Below are 20,063 nucleotides of genomic sequence, written 5' to 3'. Positions count from 1 at the left end.
AAAATTCTGAAATTCTCAAAAGTTGAACGCTTGCACAAAAAAACTGCAATTTTGAGATTTTCTAGAAAAGAAGTTGACAATTTTTTATCTTTGAAACTCAGAAAATTGCCAATAGGTAAAAATGTTAAACTTTTCAAACTCAGAAATGTTAAATTTTACTGTAGTAAATTATGAGGATCTCAAAATTTCTGAGATTTTTAGTGGAAATTTATTCGTCCTTTTTTCCCCTGTAGGATTGTCCTATTACAGCGTCGTTTTCTACATCACCTTCTTAAACTTTTAACCAGGATCAGACTCACTGAGAAAGATCTCAGTGAGTAACCTTGTTACAGTTGTTTGTTTTTTTCCACACAAGGCAGTTTGTATTTCACAGTTTTTTTCTCATCTATTATACTGAAGTTGTTTCTGCTTTTGCTACAGTTTTAGTTTGCAAGACTGAATAAATCTGTCAGGGGGTAAAAACTTTTTGTAGTAAAACTCTTGATAAGTTATGGAGGAACGTGTGACAATGGATTTTATCAAATTAATCAATTTCATGGTATATTAATTTATTGTTGTGATCATTTACTGGAAGTAAAATTGTGTTTTTGGTGCTGCAGCTCAACTCAGGCAGCTAATTTTGAATATGGTTGGTCGGTTTTGACTAGATTACTTCACTTGTATTTTCTTAAATAGTGCATAAATTATACATATTAAGATTGCAGGTACTTGAACCACAGATCATATTTTAGATATTTAACATGTTTTGTCTTGAAATCCTACTTAAAACTCTGATTTGTTGATTTTGTATTTACTGATCTGTGAACCAGATTTTAGCTGGTTACGTTTTTACACGTTTTATTTCTTAGTTTAACTTACATTTTTAAACCAAATGAAATTCTTAAACGATGCCGTTTGAATGCTGTTTTTTTTTTTTTTTTGCACAATGAGCTAACCTTGGAAAATATGTTTTTGCAAGTGGGCATTTCTACCGGTACTTTTTATTGTTTTTTTTTTTTAATTGAAAGCGCATTTTTATTTGAATGTTCCATTATTTCCTTCATGTTTTAAAACTCTCTCCTATTCAGAGATGTTCTATCATGTTGACAGTGAAATAATTTTTTTTATATCACTTTGCACTGAAACCTCAAATACTGCACTCCAGTCAGCATCATATTTTCGTATTTATGGAACTTTTGAACTTTATCAATTTTCTGTGTAAGAGCTTGAATTATATGAATGTAAAACCTTTGAAGCAAATAAAATATGGCAATGATTTCATCTTTTCTTTGCCGTTTTTGAAAAAGCATAAACGTAGTAGTGCAGGAAGTGTACAAAGAAAAAGAGGCCGCAACCACAGTGGAGCTCATTTAGTTTTTTTCGCCTGTGGTTTTAACAAAAAAAGCCGAGTGGAAATTTTACTTTTCCTGCTGTCACATATAGTTCATCATTAATATCCGGTGGCGGCGGTAAGTTTTTCTGCTCAGTTTTTCTTTCTCGTTTAAGCCTAAGCAAAAATAAAGTCCAAATGATTTCCCTATGACTACTCCTCACAAACTGGGGTGGAAAAACACAGGACAAATAACTTAAATTAAAAGGCGAACACAATAGTTTCAGCGCAGTTTAATCATATTTTAGATAGAAAAGCTCAGGGAGCTGTATTTTCAGAGGTAACGAGACCAGAATCTGGATTTGACTTGTCTGAGAGACTCTGGAGTGAAGTCAGGTTGAGGTAGCCGAGCTCTGTGGTTCGATTCAAGGCCACAGAGGCTAAACCATCAGGGGAGAAAGTCAGATCTGTCTGCTTGGCGTCGCACTCTGGAGGAACCTCCGAAAGGTCCTGAATCTCAGACAGCATCATCCTTTAAAAACAGAAAGAACACAAACATTATATTTATTTTACCAATCAGACGTTTGACCAGCTAGTTTGGACTCGGAGTCAGGCTCACCTCGCTGTCTGAACAGAGACAGGCGAAAGTTTCTGTGGGAGAGTTGACATTTTCTGAAGTTCCTAATGGAGTCAAACCAAAACATCAGATTTGTTATTAATGATTAATTTGGCTAACAACGTAATTTGTGACACTTTGGATAAATATTTTATGCCTTTATGTTTCTGTTTCATAACGGTAAGCAAACAAAACACCATCTAGCACTGATGGCTATCTAGAACATATCTGATCAGAATCCACAGCACAGAACCAAGCAAAAAAAAAAAAGCTCAAATAAAACAAAACTTGATGCTGGGCAAGACAGCACCACAGCTTCAAATGTCAATGAAAGGAAAAATGACTGGTTAAAATTCAAAAGTTAGTTTATTCCTTATTTAGTCTTATGTATTGCATAATTCGTAAAACATTAGATATTATTCACTTTTTATATCTTCATCATACTATGAAATAAAATAACTTTTTACTCTGGAAAATTCAGATTCGTTTAAATAATCCCTATAAAAACTAATCAGCTTTTGTGGCTTTCACTGAACAGAATCATAGACAGTATTTTTGATAAGAATTTGCCCTAAAAAAACCTAACGCAGTAGTTTTGCAATATAAATTAGTTTTAAATTAATTTTCTACCTCTCCAAGAAACTAAAAACAGTATGCTTGAGTTTACTTTCACTCTGTAGTTGAGTGATCGTTTTGATGTGAGGCCAATTAGAGGTTTAATTTCCTCTGTTTATCTGTTCAATAGTTTTACCTCCTTTAAACTTTTCATTCTGTGACTGTAGCATAGTTTTTTGTAAAATGCATCTACCAAGAGTTGAGGAACTTTTTTTCAATGTATTTCAATAAAACTTTAATAATAAAACACATTTAACTTTGTCTTGTTAAATATAATGTGTAATGGTCGATGTTGCATAAATTAGGCTTCTTAAGCTCTTAAACTAATATTGATAAAACCCCATCTTACTAATATTGTTCTAAACTGAGTTTGTTATTGAGTTGAGGATTTTTAACGGTGACATTTACCTCAGCAAAATGCATAAACTGCATGTTCTGCAACTTGCGTTCCATGGTGGAAATCTGGTTGGACAGATGCAGAACTTTGTTCCCCAGATTCTTGTTCTCCGTCTCTAAATACTGCACCCTTGAGATGGAAACAAACACACATCAGAACAAGACTTCTGGGCCGGAAGAATCCGTCACGAAGAACGACTGGCAGTGTAAATTTAAAATCCTCAAGTAAATGTGATGCATTTCCTAATCACGACCTTAGAAACGACATAATTACTTTAATTATTCTTCTTTATAGCACTGAAAATCAAAGTCAGAAAGTACACATGCGTCACTTTCACATCTTATGACTTTGAGCATTATCTAGCGCTGCTGTAGGAGATGTCCTCTGATCACAACTTAAAATATAATGTTCCATTTCAGTGGATTTCAGCACCTGTTTTTAGACACGCAGGCTGTTAATTTGATGTTTTTCATGTTGTCATCCTCCTCACTGAGCTGCTGTAACAGCTTCCTCCTCTCGCCAAGCAGACGCTCGTTTTCCACTCTTATGCACTCAACGATTTCTTTCTCCTGGTACAAAAACGATAACGGTAAAGTTCAGCTTTCTTGTCTTTACAAGAGGTACATGACTAATGACTCAGACAATCCAACCGCTAGGTGACTCAATGCACAACTGCCCTCAATACAAGTTAATTTTCACTGGAAGCTGACTTAGAAATCACATTAGGGTTGGTACAGTTTTAAGAAAGACAAATGAAGATGAGAGAGGAAGAAAAAAAACTTTTATCCTCACGAAGGTTTAGTTAAATCACTGTTTCCAGTTTACTGGGTGCTTATGAAAAGTCCTTTTAGAAAAAACAGGGTTAAAAATACTAAATCAGGGGTGTTCAAAGTGTGGGCCGGGGGCCAGTTATGCTCCCTAGACTGATTTTGTGCGGCCCGCTGGCTGACATTCAAGAGCAACACAGAACACATCACAGGTGGCTGATGCAGACGGAAACTTTATATTTAATTATTACTGACAAATTGAAATCATCTTAAAATCTTCTTATAGTATTCATCTTTAAATAACCACATTATTTGTCATCTTTGCAAGAACAAGTTCCATCCAGTTCCAAAGGCAGAGTTTGAATTCACTTTTTTTATTATTTCTTTCATTGGGTGCCTGATAAATATTTCTTCCAATAGGGCAAACCTCCTAAGAGTTTTAGCTCTACAATAGTTTACGCATCACTTTCCAACAAAAAACACATCTAATTTATTTGTTTAATTCAACCTTTACATTACTGAATAAGTAAACAAAAAGTCACAGTATGAGCTTTTATTAAAAATATAATTTTTTTGGGCCTGTGGGTGCTTTTGACTTGACAGTTTCGGCTCACGTTACAAAAAGGTTCGACATCCCTGTACCAAATAATTAGTGCTAACCAAAATCCTTCATTAATGCATGTTTCATAAACAGCGACAGATCTGCAGACTCACCTTTTTCAATGAGTGGTAGCACAAGGACAACTCCCTCTCCAAATTGTTTATCTTCTTGTCCCGCCACATGGTTTCTTCATCCAGTTTCTGTTTGGCTCGGGAGAGTTTTTCCAATAGTCTCTCCTTCATATTGTGGTATTTGCTAGACACAGTCGATGGACACAACAAACAGGTGTGATGTGAAAACAGATAAAACAGATTCTAATCATACAAACTTTTAAAAATGGCCGAGAAGTTAATTTAGAATGAATTTCACGCAAAAAGGACTTTCAAGCCCATGTGGCTTCACTGACTCCAGTCCAAAATATTTGTTTACATTTTAACAGTAGATTGGACAGTAATTGAGTCAAAGAAGCTGATTATAAATCAAAGTTTTTTGTGGTATAATTAAAAGCAACTTCCCAGCTTTACTGAAAAAAGCAAGTTATATTTATAAACAAAACACTAATAAAGGCGTGTTACCTTCACTCCTCATCAATACAGTTAAGGGCTTTACAGATCTGCTCCTTGTATGTCTCACGCTCTTCTTCATCAAACATCGGAGCCTGCCTCCCTTCGGGACATTCAGAACTCTCCTTCATTGCAGAACATAAACAAAAACAGGAAGAGGAACTGTCGGGATCTCACTTGTTGCATGTCATGAATAACAAAACGGACTAAAAACTGATCTGGCCGGGTAACACGGATTACCTCGAGTGTGGAGCTGTCCTGTGAGGGAAACTCTTCTGTCCTGCTGGATTGTTCCAGCTGTGAGCAGATGTCTCTAACAGTTATAAAGTCGTTAATGTTGCTTTGGTAATTCTGTAAAACTTGAAGACACTCGTCCTGCAAGAGCAAGAAGCTATATTTAAATACAAACCACATTATATTTGTTTTGCATGTGTCTGGTCACTCACTTCTGGCTGCTTCTCCATGAGGCACTTTGTTTGAAAACCGAGCTCATCTTGCTCATCCTTGCTGGTTTCATCGACCAGAGTTTCGTCTGTTGTCGTGAACTGAAAATAAATAAAAATCTAGTCATGCAACAACAATTTTGGACTTTCACTCAAAAATATTTATAGTGTTTATAATAAATAAAGATGGCAACAGAGCAACACAAAGAGCTGCAAAACAGTATTTGCCCCTTCCAGATTTATTCTTGTTCTTTTTTTGTCTCTCTTTAGATTAAATTTATAGAGGGAAAAAAGATATTTAAACCAAACAAAAACAATAACTGCCCATCTTGTTAATTAACAATAAGCATTGATTTAAGACATTGCTTTGTTAGGATACAAAAACACTAAAATAAAATGAGAAAGTAGGTTATAATATCTTTAATAAAGCCCACCATTGTGGTTATTATTGAATAATAAATGTATTTTCTCAGCATGGGATACTGCTATTCTGTTAAAAGTGAATAAATAAATCACAGCTGCATTTAGAGACACTGGGAAAAACTAAAATCTTTGCTAAGATGGTTAGAGTTTGTGTGCACCATTAGATTTGATGTTGGTACTTTTTCCCATGTGGTTCAGCCAAGCATCGTTATTAATTAAGACAGTAAAAAACTAAAACTCAGTTTTTGATTGGCTCAGCCTGTTGCTGATGGTCAATAAATCAACAGGCCAATTTTGGGTGAAAACACTCCAACGTGGTCGAATTAAAACAATTCTAAAGCATTCTTCAAATCCTGACTAGCAGTTATTGATGCTAGGAGTGCTAATACCAGTTAGAAGATTGTTTATTCATGTTCGTTTGATATCAAATTTTGCTTGATGCTATAAAACATCAGACAAAAAGTAAAAATAGAAGAAATCTGCAAGAGGAAAAGACTTTTTCCAATGAAGTGTACAAGATGAAAGACAGAAGTAAGCCTCAAAACTAACGGTGTTTCTGCCTGGACATACATTCGTTAAATCACTAGCTTGGCCTATCGGAAGCGTGTAAGAACCCTGAAGGTTCCTTACGGCCAACTCCAACTGCTTCACTACCTCCTGCAGAGATTCAACCTACGACAACAACATCACACAGATCAGCAGCGGCAAAATAATACCTGGTAGTTTGCATGGAAGTTAAACATTTCAATGGTTTAGAGTTTGTAACAAGAAATAAAGTTTTCAAATCAATTCAAGAAGGTACACAGACAAGAACATCGAGCACTGAAACTTTCACCGTTACAACAAATAAAGACGATTTCACAAACAGGAAATATTTTTCTGTATGAAGAAGCCGATTCAAATGTCCGTCTTTCACCAGTAACTGTGTCTACTTACACCTCCCTCCTTTTTCTCCATGGCTTGTTGTGTCTGTGCAGTTAAGTATTCTTGCAAAATTATGTGTGATTTATCGTCCGTCGTCAGTTCAGCTCCTTGCATCTGCAGGAAAAACCACAGCAAATCTCTTTCAGTTCGTTAGGTGAATATTTTGAATTATGTCAATAACAGCACAGGTGGTTTCCAAGGAGATGCAACAGATTGTTCAAAAGAAAACACCTCAACCGGTCCATCAAGTGCTCAGATTAATGCTTTTTGTTGTTGTTTGTTACCAAGTAATTTGAAATCATGCCAATATTTTCTTATTCAAGATGCATTCAGTCTCATCACCTTGTAGTTGGTCTTTAAGATGACAACATCACATAAAAGTTCACATTTACAAACTGCTCTTACAAAGTCACGGGCCTGAAATGTTTCGCATAACAGCTGAACCCAACTCCTGCTGGTGGTCAGCTAAGAAGTGAAAACAGTTATTTTGGATATCTACTATACATTTTACCATTAAATAAAATGGTTTTAGACACTGTGAACTTGTCCTCACACTACCTTTTTCTGTCTCTATAAAGAGGAAATCAACATGTGGATCTTGAATGGCTTTAAAAATAGAATAAAAATATTAATCTCTTTGGGACTTTCCCTCGGGGAAATTGCAGTTCCTGTCTCCCATACAGCACCCAAACATTAAATTAATGTTTTTGATTGATTATTTTTTTATATATACACATTAACAGGCCAATCCCATAGTCCCTCTTTTTCTGTTACTCTCCTGTTAGACCAAACCAACAACTTTTGTGCAATGATCAACTTGTTGGAATGGTCCAAAAATAGACACAACTGCCATCAGAATGATGAATGGGAGATTTTCTCTCCTATGTTTGCATCTTTTCATCGTTTCTGAAGCTGGCGGCACTAGTTTCATGGTGCAACCTGCTGGTTTATTTAACAAAAGGTATCAAGTCATCAGATGTTTCACCGCAGTCCTGGTTTATGGGTTAAGACGCAGAGCTTTGAAATGTTCAACATAATTCACTCTCCTATATTGCATAATGAAGCTTCCAAAGAGTTTGTAGCTGAAACATCTCCAGAAAAACGCAGCTCAGACAGATCAAAACTGTGTTAAAGTCTCAATAATGCACACCTGAATCAGCCAGGATCACAATCTAGCTAATGAAAGGCTCTGGATGTATTGGATCATGTTCTGTATTACCGGTTCAAATGAAGAGACTTACTTTATCTTCTTCTCTGTCCTGGTCAGCTTGTACCTCTATCATTAATATCCGCTGCTGCCCCTGCAGGGCTGATTCCAACCTCTCAACGTCCTCCTGCTGACACGCCATCTAAAACAAACAGATTCAGAACCGCTCAGATGCAACTCATCTGTTATTAGTTGTTATTTTTTCAACTAGTAACAACTTGCAGTATTTTTTAAATAAAAACATTCAAATGTGCCGTTTGATTTAGCCGTTAGACCGAAGCTCAGGATCAAACTGATTTTCACACTGAATTGTAACATTTTAAAAGTCAGTTGTAAAATGCTGTAGCAGTTTATAAATTATGATTCAATAATTTTTGCTAAAGTTCATTCACAAAAAAAATTATTCTTTAAAACAGGATTAATGAATTAAACCAGGATCTTTCTCAAGGATGACGACAAATACTGTGATTTACTATTTCCCTGCACTGCAGTCCTTTTACAGTCAGACAGAAACCATCAGAAGGATGATCAAACATTTACTGAAATGTCTATAAATAGACAACCAGAGTGGTTTCTGTTTCTTCACTTCTACGTGAGAATTTAACAGTTTTGTTTGGAAAAAACAGCAAAGCATTCTCTCATTGCAAAACTAGGTTGGCCCTAGTTTTCTTAAAACAGATCTTTAAATTTATTATTTACTTTTTTCTAATTTTCTTTTCCAATTAAGGAAGATTTTTTCCCCAAATAGATAAAGCATGTTATTATTTCAACCAAAACCCATTTGAAAATGCATAGACCATCTTTAAAAGACAGGAAACCAAGATATTTAAAAAAACTCTTCCAATTCTGTCAGAATTAAATGTGAACATTTATGTTTGCTCCAAAATAATACTTTATCTGCTCATTTTTATTGACATTTATCCAAATATCAATGGGGACACACATTTGTACCCACTTTGATTCAATGTGGATCATAAAATATCCAGAATAAATTAAAGTGCACATTGTGATTGTATGTTCACTCCTGACTAGAAGAATTTAAAATTCTTCTCTTTTATCTTCCAGCTGTAATCTGCAACATACAGGACATAAGTGTGGTTTGGGTGGTTCATATCTGCCCTTCATGAAAACTGTTTTGTGTCAGAAAGTTTCTTACCGTCTTCTCCAGAGACTTTTTCTCTGCATCCAGGGAGCGGACTCTGTTTCTCAAGGCTCTGATCTCAAGGTCCAGACGGTCATTAAGCTCTTTGGCCTTCCGCAGCTCAACCATTTCTTTATATAAAATAAGAATTTTAAGTTATTGACTCGCATGAATATTAGTAATAAATATTCACAAATTATGTTGTTTTATTTTAGTGAAGCAGTAGTTGTTTTCATAATGTCTCATATATTCAAATAACCATCTAAATATAATACAGCTTCCTATCAATGCACTAGAAAATCATAAAAGTACATTTTTCTCATTTATGTTGTTAAAAATCTGAGACACATAGGATTTAGTTTAGACTTTTAAGCCATTATGTCTGTTGATTTTGTCACAATCCTGGGTAGTTTGGGTTTTAGTTTTCTGTTTGTATTTTGATAAAGTTTGTTTATGTCCATATACGTTTTGCCGTACTCAGTTCATTCCTCTTTATTTTTGTCATCTTATGTTCTGATATTTATGCAGTTGGATGTTTAAACGGTGTTATTATTTTATCCCACTGAGTCTTGATTCAGCTCCCCTGTGTTAGTCTCCTTCCCTCAGTCTACCTGTTTGTGGTCTCTCATAGATGCACACGGTTTGTAATCAACCACCTGAATCTTGTCAGAAATCACACTTCTCAGTCAGTTTAAGTGTCAGTTTCGCTCTCTGTAGGTTTTCTAGCAGACAAACACTTTTTTTTAACCCCTCCAGGGGGTCTTTTTTTGGCTCTAGAGTCCCTTTTTATGAAACGAAATGGGTTTTATTTGCTTGTAAGCCTAACTGGCGCTGGTCTTACTTTTATATAACCTTTCTATTAAAATGCAAGGCCTCCAGGGAAACAGTTACATTGTGACACTATGTGCTGTCCAAAAAATTTTAAACTAAAGCTGAATGAAGCAATCGTACAACAAAGGCCATTCAAGAGTAATGGGGAGATTTTTAAGATAAGAAATTCCACCCTTGGTAATGATTTGGGGAGTCAAGCCATCTGCTAATGTTGGTTTTATCACAATTAAAGTCGCCACAGATCTCTGCCAGGAAATACTGGAGCAAATTATGCTTCCTTCAGATCACTGATGTTAAGCTGGTCAGTTTTTGTACATGTTGTGGTATGTTTGGTTTTTTTTTTTTTAGTTCATGTTTAACTGTGCAAATAACATTGTTAGTTAAAACACAACCGGGAATAATGGCTTACCATATTCTTTTAGTTTTCCTACTTCCTTCCTGAGCTGCTTCACCTCCTCCTGTGCTGACTGCAGCTCAGGCTCTGAAACACAGAAAGCAGAAATATTACATTTAAATGTAATATTACACTTACAGCCACTGTTTTCTTCTTAAAACAGTGGCTGGCAAAAAGAGCGGTGAAAACAATCGTTTCAATTCATAGTCTTAGGATCAGCTATGAGAAATCTTAAGATTTCCTCTGTTCTTTTTTTCCACAGATTTTCAGAACATGAAAGTTTTACTTCAGACAATAATCTAATTAAATACAAGACGGTAGTTTTCAGGAAACAAAGCTACTCAAACCAACCTGGGCTTTTGTAAAAACGTAATTTCTTCCCAGTTAAATCATGGATTAACACTAATTTTGGGACACCTAATGTTATCTAAAAAAATGAAAAACAATCTAAAGAAATTCTAGTAAAAACGTTTTTGCCTGGGAAGGGTAACAAAGCCACTTGTACAGCTTACCAAAAATACTCTGAGTGCATCAACAACTCATCCAGGAAGTCACAAAACACTAGTGATGTTACGTGATGTGCCGAGGCTTCGAGGCGTGTGTCGAGTAATGGAGGGGGAATTTCCGTAAAGCGCGTATCGAGGCTTGCTTCATTTAGGGGAGGAGCCGAAAACGATGACGTCCGAAGCCTCGCTGCCTGGCTGTACCACGTGACTGCTTCGGGAAGTGGCTCAGAGTTTGGCGCGGGGTTTGACAGCTTTAGAATCCCCACAGGCTGCATTCAAAATGTGGGTTGTGGTCAGTTGAGAGAGTAGATAGAGTTTTGATAGTTTGGATAGCAGAGTTTGGATAGTGGTTATTTAGTTTGAGACAGTTGGTTTGGTGTTTGGAGAGTTTAGGTAGGTAGGTAGTGTTAAGAAAAATGATTATTTTTTGGTGTTTAATATAGCCAATATACGACATGTGTAACAGTTATATACAATACTCTTATTTGGAACAGGTCTCGTCTGAGATGCGGAAAGCAGACAAAGCAGGGCCTGTTTTCCTCCCCCTTTGACAGACACAAAGCAATAAAATTTACATTCCGATAGGAGTTACAGACTCTTTGGCGCCTCTCCCGTATCAGGCGGAGAGGGACACGGAGCGGCCCCCCTTTCGCTTGGACAAAAAGCAGATCACCTTGGAAGCTGAGCTGTGGGAAGGGGAGTTTCCGGGGTTTCTTTGGGGGCCGGGGCAGGTCTCTGAGTGGTCAAAGAACGGAACGCCTTGACTGCATATATTAAATAGGGAAACACCTTTTAGTTTATAATTCCAGGTCCGTACCCGAGAGGCGGAGAGTTTTTTCCATCTTTTTACTCCACGTGGGCGCCTTTGTATGTCTCTGTGTTTCGTGTTGTCTGTTTCCCCTTGTCTGTATAACATGTATATCTCTGTTCCTCTGCAGCTTTGTTGTCGATTGCTTTGTATGAGATTAAACTCTGTGATTTGTGACGTCAACACGTTTTGTTGTTGTTTCGTTTTAGCAGCACGTCGTCGCTCCACGTCGCCCACTGAGAACGTCACTCGTCGAAGATCCCGGGCAAAATTAAAAGAGGAAGCAGGAGCCAAACGTTTTGTCCAAAGCTAGCATTAAATGATCCTCTTCCTTAATAGTAGGTAGGTAGGAGATTTAGGAGCGCAGGACAGGATAGGAGTAGGATGGAGCCGGCGAGAAAGAGGAGGATTTCCCCTATGTGGGAACATTTTGATTTGATAAGCCCTAACAAGGTAAGGTGAACTGAACATTTGCAGATGCATTAGGTTTGCTTATGAGGAACTGTATTTTTCACTGTTTCTTATTTTCTGTAAAGGTGAGGTGTTTATTGTGCTCCAAGGAGTTGGGGTACAATAATAACACCTCATCCATGTAGTGTCAAAAAAGAGAAATCGTTTGAAACCAAAAACTGTGGAGAAATTGCATTTCATGCATTTTTATTAAGTCTAAGTTACACAAGCATTAGCCTATTCACTACCCCCTCCCTAGTTCCACAAGCACTTTCACTGTCCTCTGCCTGATTAAGCCCAGGCCATTTTTCTAGAGTCACAGAAAAATTTTATTACACAACATGCCATATCACATGATACTACTATTTTGGGAATAATTACACACAGAGAAAACATTCAAACAATATTTTATTATACACATATGTGTATACATAATTTATGTAGACAAATGATTTCGTCCTACACCTTTTGTGACGTCATTCCAAAGAGCCATAATAGACAAAAATTCAATGCATCACACATGTTAAGATACAGCTGGCTGTGATTATACACCTGGCCAGTAGGTGGTTTCGTGTGCACATGAAGCCTCAAGAAATGAACCCTTTCTCGAACCAGTTGGCTCAAGTGGTTCAATGCCTCATGAGGCTTCATCTCACCATCACTACAAAACACCCAGAGACTATTGTGCAGCAACAACTATATATATACATATAATATATAGTTGTTGCTGCACAACACTCCCCCCCCCTTTCTCTCTCTACTCTCTACTTCTTCTTCTGAGAGGGGAGATGTGCTACCAGCTCTCCGTCTAATGCAGGGGTGTCAAACTTTAGTCCTCGAGGGCCGCTGTCCTGCAAATTTGAGATGTGTCTCTGCTGCATCACACCTGAATAGAATAATTAGATCATTAGCAAGGCTCTGGAGAACTGATCTACACAAGGAGGAGGCAATTAAGCCATTTTATTCCAGTGTTTTGTACCTGTGGCACATCTAAAAACTGCAGGATACCTACTCTTGAGGACTGGAGTTTGACACCTGTGGTCTAACGGGTGAAATGAGTTTCCTAAATCTGCTGGGATTTGCCCTGTCCAGAACTGAAGTAAACTCTGTTTAAAGCTGGTTTCTGACGACCTCCATTCAGATGCCCCGCCCTTCTTCCCCCTATGAACTAGCCAGACTGAGCAGCCTGCAGCCAACTAGTTTCACAGAGCACACCTGTTAACAGTCACTCTTTCTCTTTATTGCAGCTTGCACTTGTTACTGAACCAGGTTGGTTTTAGTGACTCAGGTCGAGTCCCAAGGATGTTGTTTTATATATAGTTTTGGGCTAAAAGCAACCTATAAAATATTTTACACCTTTTCCTCCCCAGAATCAAACATCATATCTATTTTACAACTATAGAAGGACTCTGAGGTGACTCATTAATTGAATGTCCACAACATCTTTTAGATTTTCTTTATGCTAAAGATCTTATTAGTAAGGCAATTTTGCAAGGGTCAGTACAGCTTAATTAATCAGCAAAAATAATCAAATAAGTAAAATCAATCATTTAGCCTATCTTTCCCTAATGCTGACACTGAGAACTAAAAAGGAAACCTTTGAGAGAGATGGATGGAGTTTGGCGTTTCGAACCCCAGAACTGGCCTGATGATGAAGAAGGTGTTGCAGCAGGAGGAGGAGGAGGTTGATCGTCGAAGGCCGGATCTCTGTAGGTCTGATGAGCTTTCGTCTCTGCATGGATGGTGACTTGGGCGTCTCTGGACTTGGGTGCTGGCAGAAAGAGTACCGAATTAGAGCAGTAGGTCTCGGGTCTTAGGGTGACCTCCTCATATGTGTAGCGTTCCTCAGCTTCTTGTCTTGCGGCTCTGAAGCTCAGTTCATCTTGTCTCACGATCTTTCTGGTCGGTTGAGATGTAGGCGAGCTGACCTCATGGAAGGAAGGCACCAGTTCTTCGTCTTTGCCTTTATCTTCATCTTTGCCTTGGTCTTCATCTTTGTCTTTGGGGTCTGAACCCAGCTGATGAGAGAAGTGCGATTTGAAGCCACATGTTGCGGGGCTGACGGGTTGGTCCCCATGTGCAGGACAGTCTTCGGCTCTGTGGCCCCGGCTCTTCTTCAGCTGCAGAGTTTTTTTTGTCCATCTCGATCTTGGCTTGAAGCTGCCTGAAAGATCCAACCAAAGGTTCCTCTTTTGGACCCACCTTTTATAGGGTTTATCCACCCTTTTGGTGAGTTTGCATTGGCTAGCACTGTTACTGTGTCTGTTTCATTGGCTGTCCACTTGGATAGATCTCATATCCATCTTTGTCTTAGAGACATTATGTCTTGATGTCTGTGCTAATGTCTCAGGGTTGCTCAGCGGTCCTCCTACGTCCGTTGCCTGCACAACCTTGTCTTTGAAAAGTTTAAGTTGTTCAACAATCTGTTTCCAAGTAAGGCATTGGTCATCCCTGCTCTCCTGTTAGTTCCCCTTTTTCCCCTAACCTTTTATCTACCATCTACCTCCAACATATCAGTGATCTTTAATTGCAGTTACACGTTTTACACCATTTCAAGTTCAATATCAAAATCACATTTATTACTTCTTTAGCTTCTCTGATTTAGCATTCATTTATAATTTTATGATAACCATTACTTATTAGTTACTCTAATTATAATCTTAATGTGAGTTATTACAGATGGCCTTCTGAAAAGAAACCAAGAATAATCTATTATTGTAATTATTTGACACCAAAGTTACAGTTACTTGTTTTACTTGTAAGTGTTCCCACAAATGTAAGTATTATTATTATAAGTAAACCAATATCAATATAAGTATTTTACTTTGGGTCTTTATTTATTGTTACTGTTAAACTAAAATCTCCAGCATGGGGAAGTGGGATGATCTTGTTTTTTAATACTATATAGCAGGGGTGGGCAATCGTGGTCCTCGAGGGCTGGTGTCCTGCAACTCTTAGATGTCTCCCTGGTCCAACACACTTGAATCCAATAGCGGAATCACCTCCTAAGTGCAGTCAAGTTCTCCAGAGTCCTGCTAATGACCTCATTATTTGACTCAGGTGTGTTGAAGTAGAGATGCATCTAAAAGTTGCAGGAGACCGGCCCTCGAGGCCTGGAGTTGCCCACCCCTGCTATATATATATATATGTATATATATTTTTGTCTAACATTATATTTATTTAATTTATTTGATTGGAAACATTTGGGTGTTACCAAAAAACACAGACAAGTAATCTGTAACAGACTATTTTTACCACTCTGTAAGTGACTGACTAATATGTTTTACCATATGTTTTCTGGGTAAAGTGAGCAGACTCCAGTTCATCTTTCAAATGCCGGATCTCGTTGTGGGCCATGGCCAACCTGCGGGAACCTTCTTCCACATCCCGCTCCAGTCGGGAACACTCCTTCTCCAAACGTCTTGGTTCACCGGCCAAAGGTGTCTCCCCACCCTGGAAGGGGATGAAGACACATGCTACCAAAATGGACAAATCTGAAGCAATTTAAATGTTTGCAAATAACAAAGAAAGACTTGAGTAAAAATATCCAAAAACAAGCTGAGACAGAGACAACACCTTGAGATACGATCTGGAGAAAGATGCATGAGTGGTGTTGGACCTTGAACTTCTGTCATGCAAAGTTTATCTGCTGCTGGCAAGATTAGTATCACTGGAAAAGGCAAAACAAAGAGTGATGTTAGAGAATAAAAAAACTGGCATGCAGAAGATGCCCACAAAGTCAGTTTCATGATCATCCAAATGACAAAAAAGCAGTTTCATAGTTTGTTAGTCCATGCAGAATACAATGCTGCTTAGTATGAAAGTGCTGTTACAAGATCAATAAAGATATTTTACAGATTTTCTCAGTCGCTTCGGTGCATTTCTCGAATCATTCTCAACATTTGCAAAACGGTAAACACATTTCTCAAAACAGTTTGTACAAACAGAACACCATGGATTACCTGCAAAAACCAATGTCTTTCTCAAAATCCTTAGCTCATTTCTCAAAATTAAATATCTGTGTCAGTGAACACGTCAAAGCCTCAATAAGACAAGTCCTTATTTCATCGAGTACAAATAAGACAGTCAAACTGATTAGTAATGTTGTCAATACAAGAGTATCCTGTCCAGTCCCTTGTCTTTTCATTGTCAGAAACGTAACATCGTCTTGTGCTCCAGCTATACAGTATAATCTATATACCGGACAGTTGATGGTTCATGAGATGCAACTTTGAGCTACTTCAGAAAATTGCTCGATCTTTGGTTGAGCTGATGCCTCACACATTTTGAGAACGTCAGGATTCACCTGGGAGCAATGTACCAACTCAGGACAGACTTAGTAAGAAAAGACTAATGAAAATGTATAGAAATATGCCCAATATATTATTACAACTTTGCATGTTAAGACTTTTGCTTAAATGTTGTTTAGGTTGAGATGATTCAAGAGATAACTACACATTTCAGTCAACATGACATAAGCAACAGAAAAGGTAGGAAAAAGTAGAGAACTGTACATAATCACTTTCATGGATATATCAAAGCATTTCAACTGGTTGAAAGAAATGAGAAACTGCTTTTCTTGATGTGCATGAGAGACGCAATAATACGAAGGTTGGGCAAGTAGCTTTGAGAATTACAGTTCTGTTCTGAGAAATGCACCAAAGTAATTGAGAAAAACTGTAATACTGGACAAATGTTCTGAGAAAAGAAAGTTATCCAAACCAACCGAGCTCTATGTTAAAAATCCCCCAAACACTCATCAAAACCTGGTACTAGCTTTAGTGAGCTATTAGTTTTTAATATTGAGCTGACTTGGCTTGGATAGTTTTGTTTCCCATCCATAAATTAAATCAGAATTTGAAAACTGTATTTTGTATTTACACAAGTTTTCTTAGTGTGATATTTTTTTTCTCGCATTTTTAAAGGGAACACAGAAGCAAAAACAGAAGAAGTCTGTAAGAGGGCTAAACATGTTTCCTTAGCACTGCAGTTAGAAGCTCGTATACATACAGGTACGAAGGTGTGCTTGCTCTGCAAAGTCTTATGGAGTCCAAATATTTTCTTCCAGGAGCTTTGTAAAGGTCGTGGGGACCTCTTGTGGGTGGGCTGCAAAATTACAATTAATACCAGAAATTATTCATATAATAATCAAGAAAAAGGAAAACATATAAACTTTACCGCTGCAACCTATCATTCAATCAATCAAATGCAAAGTGCTTTAATGGGGTTAACAGCTTAAGATTAATTATGCAAACAAAATGTTCAGTCTACTACAGATAAAGTAAAAATAATTACTAAGCAAATCCAACTAAATAATATATAAATTGTAAAATTGAGGAAACAGAGTATGTAATAAGTATGTATTGTAAAGAGGAAATAATTTAGAAATATTACAATTCTAAATTTGTAAGATTTTACTTCATTGTAAGAAAAACAAATATTACCGGTAACTGAACAAAAAATCTTTGTTTTATAAAATTGTAAAGACTCAAAAATAAAAAAAGGGCTTAGATCATATTAAAAATGCAACAAAACCAAACAAAAATAAAGCTTCAAAAAAATTATAAATGTTCTAAAGATGAATATCATAGTCAGCATATCTAATTCAACATTTAGTTTAGGTTTTTACATGAAAGAGTCACAAAAATCCTTCTCATGTGACCTGAATCATCATAGTCAGAGGATTTTGACTATGACTAATTAATACTTTCAAAAAGCAATTAAAGCACCTTAAAATTAGTTCAAAAATGCACTTGTCACTCCCGCAGAGACTTTAGAATCAGAGTGGTGTGAACTCACTTTTTGGTCTTAATCAGCATTATAGACAAATGTTTATAATGGTCAGGTTGCAGACCAGTGCAGCAGAATTCATTAGAGTCTCAGCACTGGACTGGACTGAGATAAAAACACATTCTACTCCAATAAATCTCACTTTTTTACCTTGACAGTTTTTATCTGTGAAGACTTTAAAAATTAAACCCACACACCACGAAAATAATAGTACTACTGTTTCACCAACCGACATATGACGGGGTTCAGTGGTTCTGCGTGGGTCCTCAGTCGACTCTCTGGGTCTCCATCACCAGGATCCTGATTCATCTCAAGCAGGGAAGCCCTCTCCACCAGGAGATACGCCACCTGCTCACTGGGGGAGCTGTGAATGAGCTCAGTGAGACCCTGCTGGTACAACATTTTAGCAACTTCATTTATCTGGGAATCTGGAAGAAAGGAGTAGGAGAGGTGGATGTAATTTGGATGTACTTTAACTCATAATCATTATATTTCTGGGGTTAAAAGTGTTTTGGTGATTTGGTGTTACATGAAGACAGATATTGATAGCAAAAGCAGCACATGTTGCATCAATAAAGTGCTACATTTAATAAAAAAAAAAAATGATTAGATAATTTCACTTTTACAAGAAGTTTGTGGGTTTTTAAAAAAAATGAACGTAGATGATTTTTGTTTTTAAGTACCGTATGTATAATCACGTTCTGTGGTAGTAATGACAGCAAGAGAGCGATATTAAGTTTGAACCGCAGTGATTTGTCCGGTGGTCCCTGAAGGCGTCACAGGTTACCAAACTGTTCGGTACGTCAAGTTGTTTGGGTGACGTGTTGATCATTTCTCCTACCTTTTTTTTCTTCCACAACTTAACTAAAAACAAAACAAGAATCCAAAAGGGGTGGATGATAATCCTTAACATATTTTAAAACTCTCTTCTGAACTGAGTTTAATCAAATTCGGCTTTGCACATCAAAAGACTGTTATGTTTTTTTATTATTTCCACATTCTTCCATGCAAAAAGACTCAGATGGAAGCTCATGTATAAATATAAATGTCTAGGTCCAACCATAGTCTTTTATATTTAGTTCTGAACACCGATATGTCATTGTTCTATTTCATTGTTGAAGGAAAGCGAGCATCTGCATCAGTCCTGGTTTCTCTTTCATCTGTTTAACCATCAGCTCTGACCAGCATTTCTGTCTTTGCTAAGCAGGCCCACAGAATAAAGCTGCCACCAGGGTGGGGATGATGTGCACAGGGCTATGTGTTGCCAGTTTAAATAATATTGCACACTTAAACACCTCCATGCATTTCAAAATCCAAATGTATATTTTCAGTTTATTACTCCTGTAAAGTTAAAATAAATAGCCATAACACCTATATGATGTACGGTAAGCCAATTACAAAAAATGTAAGTATCTTACACACATAGCATAGGAATGATTAAGCATCTGGTGATGACATGTTGGTAACGGGGTCCCTATCATATACAGAACTCTTACTTTATGTTGCTGTTATTTTGTTACTCTAACTGTGGTTATTGCAGAAGACTCTTGGATGCACAAGCGCTGTGTGTGAGGTTCGGGGTGAATACCATTAGAGATGCCGTGTGTTTTTCAACAGTCAATAAAGCTGACTTATAAAAGATAAAACTAAAGCTCGTCCATTCCACAGTCCCCATTTAAAAATCTGCTCAGGGCTAAAAAAAAAAAGGCTTGGCTCCAATTTACCCATTTAAAGACAAACTCCAAGGATTTTCTGCTTTATTCATTTTTATTTTAAAAGACTGAGAACATCCCTGTAAAGAAATCAAAATGGTCAGCAAGGAATTCCCAGGAATGAAAGGGAACCAGGATGGATGGATGGGTGGATGGATGAATGAAGGGAACCAGGATGGATGGATGAAGGGAACCAGGCATGGATGGATGAGTTCATCTGGGTCAGAAGGCAGCTTCTTATGAGGACGGTATAGTTAAATCCTCATTTTCTTCTCTCAGATCTGCCCAGCAGGAGAAGCTCGCTGCGTCTCCTCTCTTCCAGGGTCCATCGGCTCAGTGTGACGTAGCGACTCAAACTCAACAGGTGAGGCCGTTTTCAGGCTGTTTGATCTCAAATCTCCCCCACCAGTGGCGCCTCAGATGAGCGAGTCGTAGCGACACACCGCCGACCCGTTCGGCTCATTACCGACGGTACCACAGCCCGATTCTATCAAGCTGCTGTGGGACACCTGATGAAACTCTCCCTGCTCAGACCCAAATAAAAAGGAGAAACAGGAACTCAGACA

The 20,063-nt window shown here is 37.5% G+C and overlaps 1 protein-coding gene across 4 annotated transcripts; it reads right to left on the bottom strand.

Moving 5' to 3' along the window:
- Positions 1 to 904: 904 nt before the first annotated feature.
- LOC116716719 (coiled-coil domain-containing protein 30-like) lies at positions 905 to 18,209 on the bottom strand. 4 transcript variants are annotated; one of them, XR_004338605.1, is made up of 16 exons: positions 18,015 to 18,209; positions 17,006 to 17,101; positions 15,572 to 15,665; positions 15,283 to 15,448; positions 10,247 to 10,318; positions 9,022 to 9,137; positions 7,900 to 8,007; positions 6,671 to 6,772; positions 6,305 to 6,406; positions 5,315 to 5,413; positions 5,109 to 5,243; positions 4,419 to 4,993; positions 3,370 to 3,506; positions 2,949 to 3,066; positions 1,929 to 1,990; positions 905 to 1,841 (listed from the first exon to the last, which is right to left on the bottom strand). XR_004338605.1 is itself a non-coding variant. In XM_032557536.1 (11 exons), the coding sequence occupies exons 1-11, from the start codon at positions 18,018 to 18,020 to the stop codon at positions 4,883 to 4,885; spliced, it is 1,113 nt and encodes a 370-aa protein (XP_032413427.1). In that variant the 5' UTR covers positions 18,021 to 18,209; the 3' UTR covers positions 4,415 to 4,882. The 4 variants fall into 4 exon arrangements, 1 of the variants encoding a protein (XP_032413427.1); XR_004338603.1 differs by lacking the exon at positions 15,572 to 15,665; XR_004338604.1 differs by lacking the exons at positions 6,305 to 6,406; positions 15,572 to 15,665.
- Positions 18,210 to 20,063: the final 1,854 nt, after the last annotated feature.

This window comes from Xiphophorus hellerii, unplaced genomic scaffold (assembly GCF_003331165.1).
Source record: "Xiphophorus hellerii strain 12219 unplaced genomic scaffold, Xiphophorus_hellerii-4.1 PGA_scaffold_82__1_contigs__length_105542, whole genome shotgun sequence".
NCBI lineage: Eukaryota > Metazoa > Chordata > Actinopteri > Cyprinodontiformes > Poeciliidae > Xiphophorus > Xiphophorus hellerii.
Note: the sequence above shows the minus strand (reverse complement) of the source record. Positions and strands in the feature narration are given on the sequence as shown.